This window comes from Corticium candelabrum, chromosome 16 (assembly GCF_963422355.1).
Source record: "Corticium candelabrum chromosome 16, ooCorCand1.1, whole genome shotgun sequence".
Lineage (NCBI taxonomy): Eukaryota > Metazoa > Porifera > Homoscleromorpha > Homosclerophorida > Plakinidae > Corticium > Corticium candelabrum.
In genome coordinates, this window is record NC_085100.1 from 224,471 (window position 1) to 244,205 (window position 19,735).

The 19,735-nt window shown below is 40.5% G+C and overlaps 7 protein-coding genes across 11 annotated transcripts; 4 read left to right on the forward strand and 3 right to left on the reverse strand.

The window, feature by feature from the left end:
- Positions 1 to 1,007: 1,007 nt before the first annotated feature.
- LOC134192388 (uncharacterized) lies at positions 1,008 to 4,463 on the forward strand. The gene is made up of 2 exons (XM_062661128.1): positions 1,008 to 1,466; positions 1,532 to 4,463. Exons 1-2 carry the CDS (start codon positions 1,008 to 1,010, stop codon positions 3,845 to 3,847), a joined length of 2,775 nt encoding a protein of 924 aa, XP_062517112.1. The 3' UTR covers positions 3,848 to 4,463.
- LOC134192036 (THUMP domain-containing protein 2-like) lies at positions 3,429 to 8,162 on the reverse strand. Of its 5 annotated transcripts, XR_009971882.1 has the most exons (15): positions 8,054 to 8,162; positions 7,631 to 7,775; positions 6,182 to 6,459; positions 6,041 to 6,118; positions 5,930 to 5,982; positions 5,447 to 5,534; positions 5,319 to 5,390; positions 5,084 to 5,195; positions 4,900 to 5,020; positions 4,656 to 4,839; positions 4,548 to 4,573; positions 4,457 to 4,474; positions 4,361 to 4,397; positions 3,625 to 3,730; positions 3,429 to 3,571 (listed from the first exon to the last, which is right to left on the reverse strand). XR_009971882.1 is itself a non-coding variant. In XM_062660708.1 (12 exons), exons 1-11 carry the CDS (start codon positions 8,144 to 8,146, stop codon positions 4,550 to 4,552), a joined length of 1,248 nt encoding a protein of 415 aa, XP_062516692.1. In that variant the 5' UTR covers positions 8,147 to 8,162; the 3' UTR covers positions 4,362 to 4,474; positions 4,548 to 4,549. The 5 variants fall into 5 exon arrangements, 2 of the variants coding, with proteins under 2 accessions (XP_062516692.1, XP_062516691.1); XR_009971881.1 differs by having other exon boundaries at positions 4,548 to 4,839; XM_062660708.1 differs by lacking the exons at positions 3,429 to 3,571; positions 3,625 to 3,730 and having other exon boundaries at positions 4,362 to 4,474.
- A 1,112-nt stretch (positions 8,163 to 9,274) lies between these two features.
- LOC134192057 (uncharacterized) lies at positions 9,275 to 12,661 on the forward strand. The gene has a single exon (XM_062660734.1). The coding sequence runs from the start codon at positions 9,291 to 9,293 to the stop codon at positions 12,468 to 12,470; it is 3,180 nt and encodes a 1,059-aa protein (XP_062516718.1). The 5' UTR covers positions 9,275 to 9,290; the 3' UTR covers positions 12,471 to 12,661.
- A 111-nt stretch (positions 12,662 to 12,772) lies between these two features.
- LOC134191719 (uncharacterized) lies at positions 12,773 to 14,669 on the forward strand. The gene is made up of 11 exons (XM_062660331.1): positions 12,773 to 13,139; positions 13,198 to 13,249; positions 13,324 to 13,382; positions 13,452 to 13,534; positions 13,597 to 13,667; positions 13,740 to 13,810; positions 13,885 to 13,991; positions 14,124 to 14,185; positions 14,243 to 14,334; positions 14,396 to 14,454; positions 14,531 to 14,669. The coding sequence occupies exons 1-11, from the start codon at positions 13,082 to 13,084 to the stop codon at positions 14,636 to 14,638; spliced, it is 822 nt and encodes a 273-aa protein (XP_062516315.1). The 5' UTR covers positions 12,773 to 13,081; the 3' UTR covers positions 14,639 to 14,669.
- Positions 14,670 to 14,794: 125 nt separating this feature from the next.
- On the reverse strand, positions 14,795 to 15,841 carry LOC134191717 (glyoxylate reductase/hydroxypyruvate reductase-like). The gene has a single exon (XM_062660329.1). It carries the CDS (start codon positions 15,839 to 15,841, stop codon positions 14,795 to 14,797), a length of 1,047 nt encoding a protein of 348 aa, XP_062516313.1.
- LOC134191720 (translocon-associated protein subunit beta-like) lies at positions 15,834 to 16,760 on the reverse strand. The gene is made up of 4 exons (XM_062660332.1): positions 16,702 to 16,760; positions 16,484 to 16,647; positions 16,185 to 16,392; positions 15,834 to 16,128 (listed from the first exon to the last, which is right to left on the reverse strand). Exons 1-4 carry the CDS (start codon positions 16,735 to 16,737, stop codon positions 15,943 to 15,945), a joined length of 594 nt encoding a protein of 197 aa, XP_062516316.1. The 5' UTR covers positions 16,738 to 16,760; the 3' UTR covers positions 15,834 to 15,942.
- LOC134191718 (guanine nucleotide-binding protein subunit beta-5-like) lies at positions 16,732 to 19,722 on the forward strand. Its single transcript, XM_062660330.1, has 12 exons — positions 16,732 to 16,844; positions 16,907 to 17,082; positions 17,147 to 17,223; positions 17,807 to 17,927; positions 17,991 to 18,088; positions 18,150 to 18,195; positions 18,568 to 18,659; positions 18,720 to 18,768; positions 18,832 to 18,928; positions 18,984 to 19,042; positions 19,359 to 19,466; positions 19,524 to 19,722. Exons 1-12 carry the CDS (start codon positions 16,736 to 16,738, stop codon positions 19,533 to 19,535), a joined length of 1,044 nt encoding a protein of 347 aa, XP_062516314.1. The 5' UTR covers positions 16,732 to 16,735; the 3' UTR covers positions 19,536 to 19,722.
- The last annotated feature ends 13 nt before the right edge of the window (positions 19,723 to 19,735 follow it).

Below are 19,735 nucleotides of genomic sequence, written 5' to 3' on the forward strand. Positions count from 1 at the left end.
CCCCTTTCAATAAACGGCGCAGGTTACTGCTCGAAAGATGCGCAAAAAGACAGCAGTTCGTTTATGTCAAAATCGCAGTTGCAAGATGTCCATTGACTGCCGAACCTCGCGGAAGTGCATACGGGAACAGCTAAAAAAATTCGCTTTGCCGCTACCTCCGCCTCATTTTCGGTATCACGTGACTGATGACCGATGTGTACGTGTGGCTTCTTTGCTTGTGGAAAGCGTTGATACAGCGACGTAAGGTGAGCGAGAACAAAGACGAGTGAGGAGGGTTAGATGTTCTGACTACACGCGTAGTGTGCGTGGAGGCAACGCCCACTATTTCTAATTGGATCAAAACCACCTCGCGATGTGGATTCGAGTTTATCGTGATCGGATCGCGATCCAGTTGCAAGTGTGAACAGGGATATACTAGTCTCGCGTAAGCAGACCCTTCCCGCCTACATCCTTTGATCACGACTAGATATAATAATACCTAACGTTAATTAATTAACCATGTCTCCGTTTTCAAATAGCTTTCATCCGATCTCGTGGTAGAGCTATTTACGGTTAATTAATTGATTGAACCTTACGTTATACATATTAATTAACTAGAGTCATAGCCCCCAGTACAGTACATGTACTAGTAGCAATTGCAATTAATGACACAACTCTTCTTACGACTCCTGAATAAGGTCCCACGTAGATAACCTCCAGCGGCCGGCTTCCCCCGAACAAGCATGATGACCATGCAGCTGCGGCTGGCTTCACTAATTCCTAAAAATAGTTACAGCATCACAACAAAGCCAACAAAACGTCAGGGTTCGAGATCTAGCTAGTTACAGCATCACGACAAGAGAAAACAAGACGTCTGCGTTCGTATCTAACTAGTTACAGCATCACGACAAAAGCCAACCACGTACACGTCTATTTAATAGTCTAGACCGTGAAAATGAATATCAAATCCTATTGTCGGCCACCATCGACCCTCAGTGCACAAGTCTGTGCTCAACAAACGTTTCGACATGTCTCCGATGTTCCTGTTGTTCCTATTGGCATTTCATTTGTCATCAAGTCAATCAAACAATCCTCAGATGGAAAGCTGCAACCTTTGGCTTGCAGAATTCCTACACAATTCGTCCCCTCCTGACTGCTACTGCTACGAAAGCTGCTTGCCAAACACTGATGAAGATCCGGTGGGTCTATTGAAAACAGAGCCAAAGAAAGAAATACGCCTACGTCGGTCAGAGACAAAGAAAAAATCTGCAATGCCTAGTGATCAACCAGTACAACTGCCGACTACTGCAAATCAACCAAAGGTGGACTACCGGTACATTCAAAATCGATGCAAGTGCGATCCCTTGTGCAAAATCTATGATGACTGCTGCCAAAGCAGTGCATTGCTGTGTCCTTCTAGCACACCCGCTAACCATAGTTCCAAGTCAATTGTTGAACAATCATCAGATTCTCTTTCATCTACCATGGTAAGCAAACAACTGTTAATTGTTGTCTAATATGAAAACGTCATTGCAATTCCTGTTTAATATAGCACGAGTTTAACTGTGTGAACCCTGCAGAGAAACTAAACAAGTACACCACACTGCAAGAAAAACTGGAAGGTTTCTACATGGTGACGAAATGTGCATTCACCTGGTTTGACACTGACATCATCCAAGCATGTGAAGTTAGACAACACAACCTAACAGGAAATGTCTCCAACTTGATACAAGTCACACCTGTTACTGTAGGCAATGTGACTTACAAAAATGCTTATTGTGCATTTTGCAATCACCTCATCAACGTCAGTGAGTACATCTTCTGGCAATCAGAGCTCATATGTAATAATACTGATGTCTCCATGCTTAATGGCTCCCGTTCAAACAACTCCCTGGAAACAGTGATTAAGCACTGCCAAATCAACAAGTTTCAATTGCCTTTCTTAAAAAGGAATGCTAGCAAACCTGCTGTCAATCTTTCTGCAGCGGCTCGGTCTTGTATGATAGTAGAGACAAAATGTCTGCCATATCATGAAGTCTATCCACTCACTAACATGTCAACATTCGAATATGAATGTTTGCAACTGAGCTGTCATAGACAGACTGAGTACGTCAGAGCACAAAATCGATATTTCAAGAACCGATTTTGTGCTGTCTGTAATGGATTTAATCTCTCAGAAGTAGAATGCACTGCTCCTGTTGATGACGAGGATAAAACCAGTCATATAACAGATGACGCTCCTAGTAATTTTGTCATGTTGATGGATTTCACAAGCAGTGGACACTTTGCTTTCTCCTCACTCCGGATGACTACAAAAACTATTTCTCACAGCTGTCCTATCAACCAAGTCTATGACCCTCACATACAGCAGTGCAGACGACTGACATGTATTGCAAAAACAAATTGTGACAAACCTAATAGTTATAGTAACCAGCAACACACAGTCATCACATTTAACCTCATTCTGTCAGCCAATGTTTCCAACAACATCTTGAACAACAGTTTCCATGACAATTCCTTCCTTGATGAATTTGAAAACATTTTGTATCATCGCCTTACATTGTCCTTGAATACCAGCATCATGAGTCTTGATATCAGTGTTGAAGCAAGCAGCACAGTGTTTGTGACAGCAACTGTACAACAACCTGCAGCAAATGCTAGCTTAACACTCAATTTAGGAAGTTTTTCACTTCATGGAGTGAAGTTCACTCACATACTATCAGAAACAAACAGTGAATTACACCTTGACTGTCCTCTCATTACACTCAACACAAGCGAGTTCAATCAACTCAGTAATGGAACAGTCATTGAAAAAGCAAGTGGCATGAAGTTGAAAAGAGGTGAATACATTTTGCTGTCAAATGGCCGATTGAGACACTGCAGTAATTACAGTAGAAACTACACAACCACTGAGACTGACTTTGTGTGGAATTACAAAGAATTTGTTATCATTCTGTCAGTCGTTGGAAGTATTCTGAACATTATATCATGTTCAATAGTCTTACTCACATATGCCTGCTTCAAATCACTTCGAACTCTTCCTGGATTCAATTTGATCAACCTTGTCACAGCCATCTTGCTCTCTCATTTGGTTTTAATCACAGGAGCAGGCCACGTCAATGATATTCAAGTCTGTACAGCTGTGGCCTTCTTCTTACATTTTTTCTTCTTTAGCACCTTCACGTGGTCAAGTGTAGCAGCGTTTGACATCCTCCGGACATTTGTGATTGACAAGGCAAAAAGCCATCTGAGAACAGTGTCTATGAGACAGACCATTATGAAATATTGTGCATATGGCTGGGGGCTCCCTCTTCTCGTATGTACAACATGCCTACTACTTGACAAGGTCTCAACCATTAATATCAGTTATGGCAACAAGTCCATGTGCTGGATTACCAATGCAAACGCTCTAATTGTTGTCTTCATAGTTCCAGTCTCTTTGATCATTCTTTTCAACTCTGTTGTGTTTGTTGTATCAGCACGAGCTATACATATTGGTTTAAAGCATTCTGCAACACTGCATGCACTGAAAGGACAAAGTCAACGAAGAAGAAGAAGTAGCATATCACTGCAACCAGAAACAGCTAAAAAACTGAAAAAAGAAGTCACTGCATTGTTCAGTATTTTCTCTCTTCTCAGTCTTACATGGGTGTTTGCTCTCATAGCAGCATCAAAGAAGACCAGCTTCTTTTGGTACCCATTTATGGTGTTCACTTCACTGCAAGGAGTCTTCCTCCTTATCAGCTATGTTCTGAAGAAACAAGTAAGACAAGAATATAAAAGGGCAATCATCAAGATAGTGAAACGAATGGATGAGACAAGCCGCTCTTCAACAAATGACAAGCGCACAAGTTCAACAAAACTATAGCACACACGTACATTATACCAGTACTAGATATTAACTGTAAACATGTAACGTTCCAGCTAGCATTTTGGTTGTACATGCACATGTAGGTGTACACTTATGTTTTGCCGCAAAAACACCTACAGAACCTCAACTTGTAGTAAGTTGCATTCTGTTTTGCCTTTTATAATCATCACACCAGGTGACTAAACAAATAATTCTTTGTGACTTTAGATACAGCAAACAAGAATACTTGTATCGAAATATAATGTGGTGGTATGCTTTCTTGACACATCAACAATTGTTTTGAAAAGTAAGCATGCTGCTTTCAAAGGGCACCTCTATACAACCTCACATTTCCCTAATTTATCAGCTGCAGTACTTGTATCACACAGTCACTTTCCTTAACAGTTTAGAGAAGGCAGAGAGGTACTAAATGCTACATCACAAATTTAATTACAACATCAAGCAAACTACAACTGTAATTAAATTTTAAGTATTCATTCATACTAGAGATGGAATACATATGCAGATTACCATTAATGTCATGCTGGTGCTTGCTCAAATCAACAAACTGAATTCACAACAAATATTGCAGTTTGATGCAAAACACACTTGAAATTATGATCTTACATTGCCTTTTTATATTCCCTATAAAAGAGATAAACCAGTATACCACACATGACATGCTCAACAAACTGAAACAAGACACATTCACACTCACCTTTAATTAGAAACAAACAATAATTTCTATACGACAAAAAACATTTCATTGTGTCAATCATTCATCAACCTCTGGTCTATTCACTGCCATTGTTGACGTCTTTCTTACTTGTTTTAACACAACTATGCAAGCAGGTAGAATTCCAAGCACAACAGGATAATTTTCAGTTACACAAAACTCCAAGCATGATCCATCTCCTCTAATACAAGTACATTTATTAAAGCCTTGCAAGAGGATCTCAATGTTTGCAGTCGATGTCAGAAGCACAAGTGTTCCCTCGCTCTTTAGAACCCTACGTTCAACAAATAAACTTTTACTACATAACCATCACCAAATACATAATGAAACCAACCTGTTCACTTCCTTGGCAAACAATGTGTACAGCTTATTGATCGTTTCTGGTATGCCATGTTGCTGACCAAATGGCAAGTCACAAATAACAACATCAACAGAGTCATTTACAACTGGTAAATCTGTAAGAAAGTTATCTAAGTAGTTACAGCTACCATGAGCAGTAACAGGTGTAGCGTCAATACGTGTGGCATTTGCTTCCATAAGAAAGACATTGTGAGGTGATGCTTCCTTGACATTGTCAACTGCTCGAAACAATTGGCTGTCACTCAAATCACAACCGACATAAACAGCATCCTAGATGTTCAACGCACAATAAAGAACAATACCATAAAATCATCCACTGACTGTGTGTTCTAGTACAGTAGTGTACATTCAATCGAATATGCTATTTCATTAAACAAAATAGAAATCTCCCACCTTCCACTCTCTTGCTGATTCTATCAATAATATCCCACTGCCACACATTGGATCCATGACTACATCACCTGGCTGTCCAGATCATACAGCATTAGATGAGGAAAGCAAACAGCACGCTCAGAACACACCTTAATGTTTGCAAGCCTACCAATAGCCCATGCAACAGTACATCTTAAACCAAATGTCTTCAGATAAGATCGACTGGACAAGGGCACTCTACAAAGACACCACACCACCTATTAGTCTGTTCAATAGTTGCACGTCAAGAAGCAAATTGTACATTTAGACAAAATGTACAGATAGCAAACAAACAAACATATTGCTACTAAAATTAACAATTATAGAAGCAGCATACAGTCAAAATAGTACATAGTGTGTAGCCATAAAAACAACAAAACGTAACAACACATTACATAAATTTAGCTGACACAGGCAGTCTACAATATTGTCACTCAGTGACTTGCAACAGCTCAGCTAGTATCCTACTTCTGCATACAATGTATAGTGCTAATCAGCCATAACCGTTAATTGTAAGAGACTAATATTTTACCATTGCAACATGTTTTGACAATTGCATCAATCTATAAAATATGATTGCTTGCATGCTTTACCTTGTAGTAGGTATAGCAGCAATAATGAGATCATCATTCACATGAACACACACCTGGTAAAAAGTCATCCATAAATCATAATACATTTGGTGACACCCAGCGAATCCCTACTTCAACATCTGGTGACTTCAAGTTCACTTTCCATGACATTAACAATCCTAAACGATAACCAACAGCTTTGGCAAGTTCCTGAAATCGAACGCAAACATTCATCATACTATGACACAATAGAGCCGAATCATAGACACTTGCCTGACATGACAGTTGCCTTCCCAACCTTCCAGCACATTTACACGATACTCGAAACGACACCTGATCAACAGGCACAAAAGTAGAGATTGCGGAAGGACTATACATCCCTTCTGGTTTCATTCGTTTTGCTGCTGGAGACCCATGTTGAGTGATTTCCTGCTCCACTATTGAACCATCCCACAGTCTTTGAAATTCTCTCCATTTAGTAACAGCGTGTCTCCACATACAGACATCATCTGTTACTATGGTGTTTACCAAAGACGACAACAAAGAAGACCCTAAACATCCACAATTACAGCAGATTGATCTACACACATACATGTACAGTACGTATGTCTGTCAAAATGTCAAGGAGATACATGCAAGCAAGAGCAAAGTACTACACGAATATTTACTCCACCATAAACTAGGCTAGTCTCGCTAGTGGCTAGCAGAACTAAAACATGCACAAGCACACCATAAATACAGAACTAAACAAACTATCAATACAACCCATCATTATAACTGCCCGCCATTTCCAACTCAATACTCTAGAGAGAGTGCAACACTTTACCTATCTATAATTAATCAAAAGCACTTAGTGGTTAGCACGTAGCCTAAGAACTATAGCAACAGCTTTGTAGTGTCTCAAATATGCATCATTGTAAAGCCTTAAAGTCATAATTCAAATAGATCACTGAATTACTTTTGCTCATGAGCTGAAGAAAATTGTGTGGGAGAAAAATTCGTGCGATTTTGTGCAATTGCAGCTCATCACACAATTAAATTTCACACAAGTTTTCCCTTGCGCATGCTCAGTACCAAAACATGTGCTAGCCTCGTGCCTAACGTGCACTGGATCATGACCCAAACAACACCAACCACACGACGTGTCAGCTAGTGCCTTTGCTTTGTAAATGTCTATCTTAAACTATTTCAAGCACAACTCTTCACAGGACAGAGGAGTGTTAGTGCCAGCTGTATCTACTACTGGCAGTCTATCCACCAGCAACATTGCAGTTGCCAAGAGGTAAACAGAGAGAACTTCTTATCGCATAAATCAATTCCACACTAATAGTGATGTCACATAAAATCGCACGACTTTATTCCCACACAATTTTCTTCTTTTAGGATATTGTTGTTAGCTGCCACAAGTTTCAATGTCATCAAAACCAGAATTAACTAAACCATGGAAACCCAGCCACAACCATGCAGTCTCAACTACGCAACATTATTCCAATAAATGTAACTAGACGATCTCTAACTTTCACAGAAACTTCCAGTCATCACACAATGCATTGCAACATGATAATTTTACCCAACTGGTTTGTGCATGATTGCTTGCTGGAATTAAATAAATAGCTTTGCCTGATGTAGTTGTATACAACATGTGCCATAAAAATAAACACAAAATATTTACAAGAAAAATTTAAATAATTCAATGGCAAATCATATTAAATCAGTGTTTACCTGCAAACTTTTTTTCTTTGTTTTGCATCATCGATGAGCTTTGCAAGGTAACTAGAACCATCAACCTCTCAGCAGATTTCACAGCAATAAGATGTTCTGGTGAGGCATTGCTACTGAAAGCAACTTTTCCTTGATATAACTTCACCTGCAATACAATAATGTAGTGTAGTAATCAAGAGAGTCTGAAATAGTAAAATGTCTGAAACAATTAACTTTCAACAAAAAAATTGTAGAATTTAGTAATACTCTAAATATGTCACAAAACGACATGCTCTTAGCAATGTTAATCACTCACTCTGTTCATACAATTTAATTAATTAATTAACATATTTCATGTTTAATTAAGTTAATTAATATAAATGTGCAATAAATAGTTTTTCAAAACTTTTTTAAAGTGCTTTAAATAAAGCCGTATGTGCTTACATTGTAAGCATGGCACCGATCGATGACATCTTGTTTCACAAATTCTTCCATTCCACGACCTGCCGTACACAGAAAGCGTGCGTGCTCAGACATCCTAAACTGTGCATTCCCGTATGCCACTGTATCGTGTGGCTGGGACATCGAGGCTGCGCACCCTGCCGTGAGTCCGTTAATTAATTAATAAATAATTAGCATTGGTAGTCAAATCATCTCGATCTTTCTATTATCATCATATATATCTAAACACTACAGATTTTGCAAGCAGATCGCGATCGACGTTGCATCTACAACGAGCTTCCGTCGTTTCTTCTGCAAACGTATCCAGTATGTCTATCTGTGTCGGATCTAGATGTGCTCGTTGTTGTAGAACAATACGTTTCATTGTAGTCTGGTGCGTTTCCGATATGTCGACCCACTATAGAGTTTTTTTATCAATTAATTGCGTCATACATTGACGTTTTAGACTTAATTAATCAGTTGAAATAATGTAGGAGGCTGTTGTTGTTTACGTTTGCACCAGGCGACGGTTGCGTCGCGGACACGGGTTAAGTGTAAAATGACTAGCCGCCGCATGACTTCGTTGTCGGACGCTAACGTTGTGACGTGTGATAGCTAATTAGGGCTAATCTTGATCGAGATCGAATACCATGAAAACACCAAGTTATACTATAGATTAGAATATGAAATATCGCCAAATCCAATGACAAGCCAGGGAATATAAGCGTAATTACAGAGAAAAACTGCGGAGTTGATCGCAAAGTATACAATTAACTACTAGTTTGCAATGCTAGAATCTTTTGTTACAAATTGGCGTAGATAGTATTCTAGAGCACTAGAAAAAGCCATGCTGGTCAACCGTCTAGTAGGCTCATCACACAGCAGCTCAGTAATCTCGATCACCCTCCGTATATGTCACTGCAGTACACTGCGTGTACCCATGATCACGAGCACTTGTGCATTATACTCATGCACTTAGACAATTGTGGCTATGTCGCAGCAAATTTCTAGCAAATGTTGGAGCAAATTATCGAGGTAACACGTCATGTATACGTAAAGATCCCTATTGTTTGCGGGGGTTTAGGTACTCATCTCACCACAACAAACACTTCAGTATCATTGTTGTAAAATTATGCAAAACGTGAAGATAAAGATCAGGTGTGTTCACACATTGTAGATAAACATTTCCACGTTGAGAATCACAAAGAGCCCATTCATCTAGCGCGCATGTAGAGTGAACATGGCGTTCTCTCACTGTCTCGTTCTCTTTTCTTCTTTCTTCTGTTTGTTGGCGTTGCTATCGCCAGTGGCACCACACGATCATTCATGTGCAGATCGACCAACATGTGATGCTAGTAAAGCAATTTGTGAAAGCGACAACGAATGTAAAAAGCTGCTTGACGATTTTACTAGTGCTTGTCGACGAGCAATACATCACGGTCACCGCAAGCATTGTCACGAGAAATGTGCAAACGCGTTGGATAACCTTCTTGGTCATTCGCAAGGTGAAGCACTGGCAACGTGTAGCTGCGGGGGAGACAAGAACTGTGAAAATCAGCGTCACTATCTCAAGAAAGCTTGCACTCGCAGACACGGCGAGAGAAACTGCAGTGATGGGAAATGTAGCGATATCAGCTGTTTTGTTTCTTACAATGGTCATCACAGTCCTCCTCCCAAGAAAAATTGTTCAGTTGCAATAGCCCATTGTCTGTTAGACTCATGCTGTAGGAAAGCCTACTTGGAGTTTTATTACGGTACCGAATGTCGGCGAGTTCATCAAGGATATAGTAGCGAGCCCAGTTGCTCTGATGCTTGCGTGGAAAAGTTTGATTCATTAGCAATGTTACCACATGCAGATGATTTGTTCTCGTGTGATTGTGCTGACTTGGGAGAAGTCTGCATCAAACGGTATGAAAACTACGACAAATTTTGCGTTGACGGTCGTCTAAGATCTCTGAAACGAGGTGGAGATGAGGGCACCTTGCCAGCCAATCCATTCTGTGCTAATGCAAAGTCATCATCATCAGATGCCGTCACCTCAACATCCTCAACTCTGTGCAGCAAAGCATTAGCGAGATGTATCTGTGATGAACAGTGCGGTGTAGCCATGGACCAGTTCTTTGGTGAGTGTCATCACTCTCTAGTTTATATTGGTGATGGTCCACCTCCTGTTTGTCCATCGACGTGTAAGGAGAAAAGCGAAAAGCTTTTTAGGAATCCTTATGGTAAAGATTTGAAGTCATGTGACTGTGGTTCTGACACTAGTGACTGCTTCGCAAGTCTTCGAAAGAATATGGACAAATACTGCCAAAGTCCAACGCCCCAGATACCGGATTGTGCAACTGCAAGTGCTGGATGTGTAGAAGACCCCGAATGTAATCGGGTGTTGCGAGCCTATCTATTTGGAAATGAATGTAAAAACGTCCTAACACACACAGAGGGAAGTAATAGCACAAAACCAATCTGCTCTTCCTCTTGTATTGAAAAAGAGCGAGAGCTAAGAAAACAGCCAAAGGCTAAACCAATGCTGTATTGTAACTGTGGTTCTGTAGGTCAACTTTGCTCAGCACAACGTAATAATTTCAACAAATACTGCAATACCTGTCCTGAGGATTACACAGACCTGATTGGAGATGGAGCAATATCTAGCAAATTAGAACAAATCAATGACTGTGGTTTAGCACTGAATGTTTGCATTGCAAATGAAATCTGCTCAAAAGCGTACACTGCCTTCTACAGTGGTACAGCTTGTCGAAGTGTTCTGTTTCACACTGAAGGACAACCAGAACCAATTTGCACTGACGAATGCATTGCTTTAGAAAAAGCACTTCGCAAAATTCCTGAAGCAAGGTCACTGGTCACCGATTGTAAATGCAACATGTTGGGTGAGGCATGCAAACGTCCTCGAGAAAATTTCCAACGCTTCTGTCTAAAGGATTGTGCCCATGAACGAGCAGAATGCAAATTAGATCCCATTTGCAACACAATCTTCAACAACTTCCTGCATGGTACACCATGCAATAATGTTTTATATGCCAATGAAGACACGGCTGCCACTTGCTCAAATGAATGCAAAGCTCATGGAGAACGCGTATTCAATGTAAAAGCACATGACTTGTTAAAGTGTAAGTGTAACAAATTGGACCAATCCTGTTGTTCAACAAAACAAAATTTCTTCAAGCACTGTAACATACCAGCTTCCACACCAGGCAGCCAAGACAGTTCTTGTTCTGCTACAATGCCTGACACGTCATCACCATCATCACCACCTTTGTGTGCTCTTGCAATAAGCAAATGCCAAGCCAACACTGAGTGCAATCAGCTGCTTGATAATTTCCTTCATGGTGATGATTGCAAGAATGTACTTTACCACACAGGAGATGGAGATGATCCTATATGCTTTCCAAGCTGCCTGGTCAGACACGTAGAACTCATATCGCATCCAGTGGGAAAGGACTTGCTACAATGTGACTGCAGTAGTCTTGGTTCTGTCTGCTCTGCTCCATTCAAAAACTTGTATATGTTCTGTACTATTGTAGGCAGTGGTCAACAGATTAGTGGTGATTACTGTGAAGTCCATGCTCAACGCTGCTTGCAAAACTCTTCTTGTAGACTATTATTCAAAAAAGTGACTATTGGTTCAAATTGTTATGCCATCACAACACATGCACAGTCAGGACAAACGACTCTTGTCGACTGTTCCGGATGTACTCCTGATCTAGATGAGTTGAAAAGTCATTCCCATGGAGTTGACATGTTTGGCTGTACCTGCTCATCACTAAACTGCAAGAGAGCACAAAGTGTATTCAACCAAGTTTGTGGACTTTTGCCATTGTGCTCTGACATAAGAACGGCCTGTAGCAAAGATGCAGAATGCCAAAAACTATTTGATGACTTCACCAGAGGACCAGGATCATGTTACCATATTTTGTTCCCTTCTGATCCAAGCAACATTTTACCAAATTGCACATTAGCATGTCTCCTTGCTCACAGCAGGCTACTTTCTCACCCAACAGCTAAACAGATGGTTTCATGTAATTGTGGCAATAATGTAGCAACCTGTTCGTTGCCACGATCAACGTTCCTAAAGCACTGTCCAGTTCCAGATAGCACTCTCTACCCAACAGGAGTTGGTGCTGACAGTAAGTGCGAAGCTCGAGTCCACCGATGTCTTTCTCAACCAAGCTGCAGTAGTCGTTTTGCCTTTGACTCTATCGCCTGTGATATGGTAGTAAATTCCACAGATGCCGCCACCATAAAACCACTTTGTGACCGATGCATTCTTCACATGACTCGACTGGCAGCAGAACCTGATGGACTCGACATAAATGCATGTCCATGTGAAACAGATATTTGCCAACACTACCAAGACAAAATACGACAACACTGCCTGCAGAGAGAGACCCAGACTGAAGAGTGACAGCGCAGCTGAAAAATGCAAGCTGAAGTAACCCATTACTAGGTTCTAGACAAATACTCATTGATGTGATCAAACTTGTTTGTCTTCTGTCACTTATGTTAGCTATCACTACCCGTTTGTTACATTGTCTTTAATCAGTAAATCTGTTATGGAATGTCAGTTGTTCAGAATTCACTATTTGTCATTATCTATCTTAGTCTATGTACACAATTTGTTAGAGATACGTTACTACAGCACACACACACACACACACACACACACACACACACACACACACACACACACACACACACACACACACACACACACACACACACACAAAGTACAATTAATGAATTAATGAACACACAAAAAGGACAGAAAAGTAGACCAGCGAAGACCGACATATACAGATCGATTTCCTACTAAAAACGTTGTGACCACCACTAGGCCTAGATCTACATCACTAATCATCAATTTACAGTTACTATATTGATCTCTTTAACTGTAGATACCTACAGTACCTACTATTTGTTGTAGTACCAGTAGGGCAAAGCAAGATTGGCAAATGGCAACTGTTGAGCACCCGGATTAGAGATTAGAGTTGGGCGTGATCAAGCCGGAAGTAAGATATGGCTGTGGTCGTCGTCTGTGGGGATGTGGAAAACCGAGCTGAAGTTCACCCACACGGTAACCGCGTCTAGCATTAAACATTTACAATAGTAATTTAATCTTGTTGAGACGGCAGGTGCTACGCTGACGTCTTGGAAAGTGGATGGAGAAGAAATGACATTTGTAAGGTGTGTCTAGCAGTCTACGTAGCAGAGTAGACTCTATATCTAGAAATAGTATGGTCTTATCTGTTTAATTGCAGCCGCAACGCTGTGTTCGATGGAAAGAAAGCAATTCGTGGAGGAATACCTTTAGTTTTTCGTAAGATTAATTTTTCTGTCTCAATAGTCTAACATTTGAGTAATGCTTTGACATGCTGATACTCTTTAGCTAATTTTGGACCTTGGGAGTTGGGGCCGCAGCATGGGTTTGCGAGAACATCAACTTGGAATCTTGTGCAAACTCCAGTGCAGGTCTGCACGTGTGCATGGTTAATTATGTTGAAGAATGCAAGAGTGAATGTTTAATTAACCAGGGAAGTGGAAATTCAGTTGCAGTGTTTGAACTTGAAGACAGTGAACAGACAAGGGCAATATGGAACTACAAGTTAGTTGATGTACACACAATTCTCGAGCACGCAATTCATAAACAAAGAAGAAACTATTACTGTGTCTAAAGGTTCAAAGTGAGATACACTGTAAGTGTTGGTGATCATCAACTAGAAACCAATCTAGATGTCACAAACACAGGTTATCCATCTGTCTGTATAGATACTGAAGTGGCTGTACATTTCTGCACATGCTCTGCTTTGATGTTTATCTAGGAGATCACCAATTTGACTTTACAATTTTACTTCACACTTATTTCCGCCTGCCAGACATCAGGAAGACAACTGTTGATGGGCTAAAGGGTTGTATGTACACCGACAAGGTGCTTTAACTAAATGAATGAAGTTAGCAAAGCATAGTTATCAAAATTCAAAGATTGATTATGTTGCTTACGTACAGCAGTCTGATGATTTAATTAATTAATTAATATAGTGTGTGTGTTGCTGGTGTGAAGGTACACAAAGATCGTAAAACAGAAAGTCGAGATTTGATTTCAGTTGCTGCAGAGACTGACAAGTGATGTTATGTCTGCTATTTCTACAACTTTTGTCTATTTATTACGTCTCTATGCAGTATGTATGAAGCAACATCTTCTGTGCATCACATCACTCATGGAGCTGGTGGATACACATTTGTTGTAACAAAACGCAATTTACCAGACACAGGCACAACAATGCAATTAGGAAACACACTAATGTTTAGATTAATCAATGTTGATCTTTCCAGTTGTGTGGAACCCATGGGAAGAGAAAGCTCGAGCAATGTCAGATTTTGGAGATGATGAGGTTAATTGCCTTGTTGTGGACCTACATGAGTACATCAAATGTTTATACAGCTGTTAATTGTTTTAAATTATTATAGTATACAAAAATGATTTGTGTGGAAGCAGGTCATGTAGCCTCTCGGTATGTTCTGTCACCAAAGCAGACATTTTCTGGTGGGCAAATCATTACTTTGAAGAAAGAATAGGGTCAACAGTCATGGATACACATTATGAATTCACATCTATAATAGGATGATGCTTGTATGAATTACAAACCAGTTGATGAACAAATTAATTGTCATTGATTCCCCGTATTATCAGACTTCACATGTAGAGAGCTAGAAGTTGTTGATTACTGTGTATTACAAATGGACTGGACTCGGCATGTTGTTATCTGTCACTCCTGCGATTAGATTCCTTGCTGCTAACATTGCCATCTCTTCCCTAGTCTGCATCTCAGCACTACCGATGTGTGGCAAGATCACACAGTTCTTCAGACTAAGAAGTGGATGGTCTGTTGGCAAAGGTTCAGGAGTGGTCACATCCAGTCCAGCTGCTCTAATCTGACCATTACTCAATGCATCATATAAATGATCCTGATTGACAACCCCACCTCTGCTGGTGTTTACAAAAACAGCGGAAGGCTTCATTAAATGAAAGGCATTGGCATTGAATGTCTCTCTTGTCTTCTCAGTGAGAGCACAACAAGCTAATACAAAATCAGATTTTGCCAGCAGTTCATGAAAAGTGACAAATTGTGCTCCGAGTTTCTTGGCTTCTTGTTTAGCTGTCCTTCCTGTGTACAGAATGGTGGACACACCAAACGGCCTTATTCTTTCTGCTACTGCCTGGCCAATCCGTCCCAGACCTACAATACCTACTGTACTTCCTCTCAGGCCACTTCCACACATCCACAATGGTTGCCACGGTCCCCATGAGCCATCCTTCACAGCTTCCACTCCTTCTAAGAGCCTTCTGGACGTTGCCAGCAGTAAAGCAACAGTCAGATCTGCAGTGGCGTCTGTTAGAACTCCGGGGGTGTTCCCCACTACCACTCCTCTCTCCTTACATGCCTGCACGTCCACATGGTCATAGCCTACAGACATTGTGCTGACAACTTTCAACTGTTTTCCTGCTCTATCTAATAGTTCTTTGTCAATTCTATCCGTCAACAAACAATATATTCCATGTTTGCCAGCTACACGCTTCAACAACACGTCACGGCTGGGAGGTTCGTCAGAATCAATAAGATCAATATCCAAACTTTCACAACCTAATATGGGGCCCCGCATAATATCTAGTGCTTTGACAGAAACCTGTCGCGTAATGAGAACTCTTCTAACACCAGACATCCACGAAAACGAGCTGTACAATCGCGAAACCAACACAAGCACGGAAGACTTAACCATCACGTGAGTTACCGTCACGTGACATGATTTATTCACTGTTTCATCACGTGATCATTTGAGTCATGAAATCTCACATTCGAGGCCTAAACTTACAGTCGAGATCAAGCTTTCTTCATCTTACCGTTGTAACGAGAATAACTACTAAGCCAAATTAGAAACGGTATAACAATTGTTGGCGCTGCCATCACAGCAAATGCTGCCCAATCAAGAATGTGCGGAGAATGTTCACGATTAAATGCTTGGCCCGTCACTACCATTCCAACCCCAGGAGAGCTGGTGAAGCTTACCTACCACACACAGTATACACAGCAGAGTGTCAGAGAAAACAAACATAAAGTCTAACTTTCTCCTCCCTGCCTTCTGCTGGTTTGTATGCAACTCTTGCCATACTGAAGTTGAAATTTCCAGCCTCCAAAGGTCTCACAATAATCACGTGGCTTACATTGCTTCCGGGTGATATTCTGTCCCACCGAACAGCGTGTTGTCCCCTCACAAACTCAAACTTATCGGCAGGGAAAGAGTCGTCGGTCAAAGTCACAAACAAAGCAGAACTAAAAAGCGCGCATGAAGGTCTGCAGCTCGAGGCACAACAGATTGTCCCTACCCACCAGGGGTAGGGAACAACCCATTCAGCAACCCTACCTTGCACCGGTGTTGTAAATCTTGTATTGTACAGTAACATCTTTACCCTGTACAATAAAGAGATTGAGAATTTCCTTAGAGGAAAGAAGATGAGCGTCATTCTCTGCTGCATCAGACGGTGAGCCCGCAAACAAGACCAGACATACCAACCAGATACACTGTAACTAAACACAAACATCTATCAGTATCCGGAATCAGACAAAAACATGACGACAAACCATCACGAAAACGTGTCGGTAGTCGTTACTACGCATGCGCAATCAAATGGCCGACAAGCAAGCAAGTCTCTCACCTTATGAGGAAATAGAAGAGTTGAGAAAGAAGTTGGAAAAACAGAAAAAATCAAATCGTGATCATGAATGTAAAATTTTAAATTTTGCTATAAGGTTTTCTATTGGGACTCAAATGTTGCCTTTTTGTCAGTGAAAGCAACATCAGACAAACTGTCCAGCGTGTCTGTTAACATGAAAGTACGCCGTTCGCTGAAGGGCCATCAAAGCAAAGTTCTCTGCTCTGACTGGTCAACAGACAAGCGACATTTAGTCTCATCAGCACAAGATGGACAAATCATTGTTTGGGATGCTTTCTCATTCACGAAGGTGAACGCTTCTGGTGATTTAGAGGCGACTCTACAGTGATGGAGTGCAATGATGGTTATTGCAGGATGTTGAGATTTCATCTCCATCAACGTGGGTTGTTGCTTGTGCATTTGGACCTTCACAGAACTCAATAGCATGCGGGTGAGATTTAGCTAGGGTAACCGTAGGAATTAACGCAATAGATTAGGGTGTGACTTATTTTGTCATTACTGAAGTGAGTAAATAAATTAACAATCATGCAGATAGCAGGCAGATGGAATCAGTCCAGACTATTACCTACCATGTTGTAGGTTTGAGAGTTCAGCTGGTCATTTCCCTCTTAGGGGGAATTTCGCCTCATATGGGAAACGAACGTCGTGTCACACCAACAGAGTTGCATAATAAAACATAATACAACCTGTATAATCTTATATTAGTACAGGATTACCTATCAGCACGTGTTGTGAGTTACGAATTTGAGACTGACATTAAGAGATAAGCAGAGGTAAGAATTTTAGTGGCGGGTCTGCTTCCTGCATTAATTAGCAATTCAGTGGGAACAGATTTTATCCACAACAAACATCAGATTAACTAAAAAATTTCATTTCAATTGTATATGGTCTTGTCGACCAGTTTAATTACTACGAGTGGTTAGTCAGTTAATTACTTTGTTATAAACGTAATTACCTGGTCCTTTTGTCATAGTTTTGTATAGTCTGTGAACATCTTGAGGATTGTGTTTCAGTGGACTTGACAATAAATGTACAGTCTATCAGGAAATTTATTCTCAGTCTCCGAGAAAATATCCCGTTGCCATGCACACTAAGTTTGTTGCAGCTTGTTGTTTTGTAGGATCAGACCAAGAGGTTAGCTGAACAGTTCTTTGTGGCAAATTTCAAAGACTGCTAATTCTCTGTTGCTCTTTGCAGCTTCTAACAGCAAGCGGTGACACCACATGTTGTCTGTGGGATGTTGAAACTGGTGAATTGCTGCAGACATTTGAAGGTCACGTGGCTGAGGTTTTGAGGTTATTTATCTTTATCAATTATTAATGGCACAATACCTGATTGCCATATTGGACATTACAGTGCTACCGTTTGCCCATCTCTTAATTCTCGTACTTTTGCTTCAGGAGTAAGTCATAGTTGTGTTAGCTACTTTGCACACTGTACTGTGCAAATCAATTAAGAAACTACAAACAATAGTTGTTATCAGTGATCTTTTATTTAGCCATGGGAGGAGCAGCTATTGACATTTATTAAATTGTTTTTGTTAGAGTTTTAGTAGTTGATAGAATGCAGAGAAAATGTCTTTCTCATTTTGTTTGACTAGATTGAAATTTAAGATATCAGCAACTAAAATACTGAAATAGCATGCACAACACGTACCAATAGTTTGTAATCTGTAATGCAGTTCATTAGTTTTAACTTTAGCTAATATGTAGACTGCAAGCCACATGTACAGTAAACACTAAACACTCCATAGTATTAAACTAGTATGTGCCAGAGCTGTGACTGCACGGTTCGGATTTGGGATACAAGAATGGGAAAATGTAGTCTGATATTTGAGGGTCATGAGGCAGATATCAACTGTGTCAGGTAAAAGACAACAGTCATCAACTGATATGCAGATAGACTGGATGTTTTTTTTCCATTCAGATTCCATCCTTCTGGTGATACTGTTGGGACGGCATCTGATGATGGAACTGTGAGTCATATAACATATACTGTCTGTTGGATTCTAGTCTATGGTTTACTCTGCTGTCTGTAGTGTCGGCTGTTTGATTTGCGAGCTGATGAGCAACTAGCTTGTTACACGAAACCTAGTGTTCTCTTTCCTGCTAATTCTGTTGATTTCTCTTTGAGTGGTCAGCTGTCCATCTGCCTTTGCTGCTGTTGTCTGTTGCAAATGTGGTTGTGTAGGACGCTTGATATTCTGTGGATATAGTGACAATATTATACGAGCTTGGGACACTTTGAAGGTGCTATTTGTCAATCTCAAGTCATGCGGACTCTATCCACATGAATTCATGTTTGCACGTTTCTAAATGTTTCAATCCATATAATCATTCATCTGTGTATCATGCAAATGAATGAATGTGTGCATGAATGTGTGTGTGTGTGTGTGTGTGTGCGCGCGTGTGTGCGTGCGTGTGTGCGTGCGTGCATGCACGCATTTATGTGTGCAAGTCTAGCTACATATTAGCCAGTCTGTCTGCCTGTCTGTTAGTCTGTTTGCCTATCATTTCTTGTCTAGAAGTTCATATGTCTGATTATTGTCGCACTTTTGTACTAAAGGGTGAACACGTCTCTGTTCTCCTTGGTCATGAAGGACCAGTGAGCTGTGTTCGTATGTCTCCTGATGGTACAGCTTTGTCTTCTTGCAGCTGGGATGGACTAGTGAAGGTACATGTACATATCTCTCATAGTACCATCCAAAATATCATTCCACTATGTTTACAGATTTGGGCATGAAGGCCACATGATGGCACTAGATGTGCTAACTACATTGTGAGACGATATCAGCAGTGAACAGCAGTAGTCTACTGTGGTTTTGAAATGAACAATAGATTAATTTATTGACAGATAGTAAAGTGTATGTTACAAAAAGTCAGAGATGAATTTGAGACATTAGAAAATGTGTATTTTAATTAAAAAGCAAGAGGGTTTTCAAG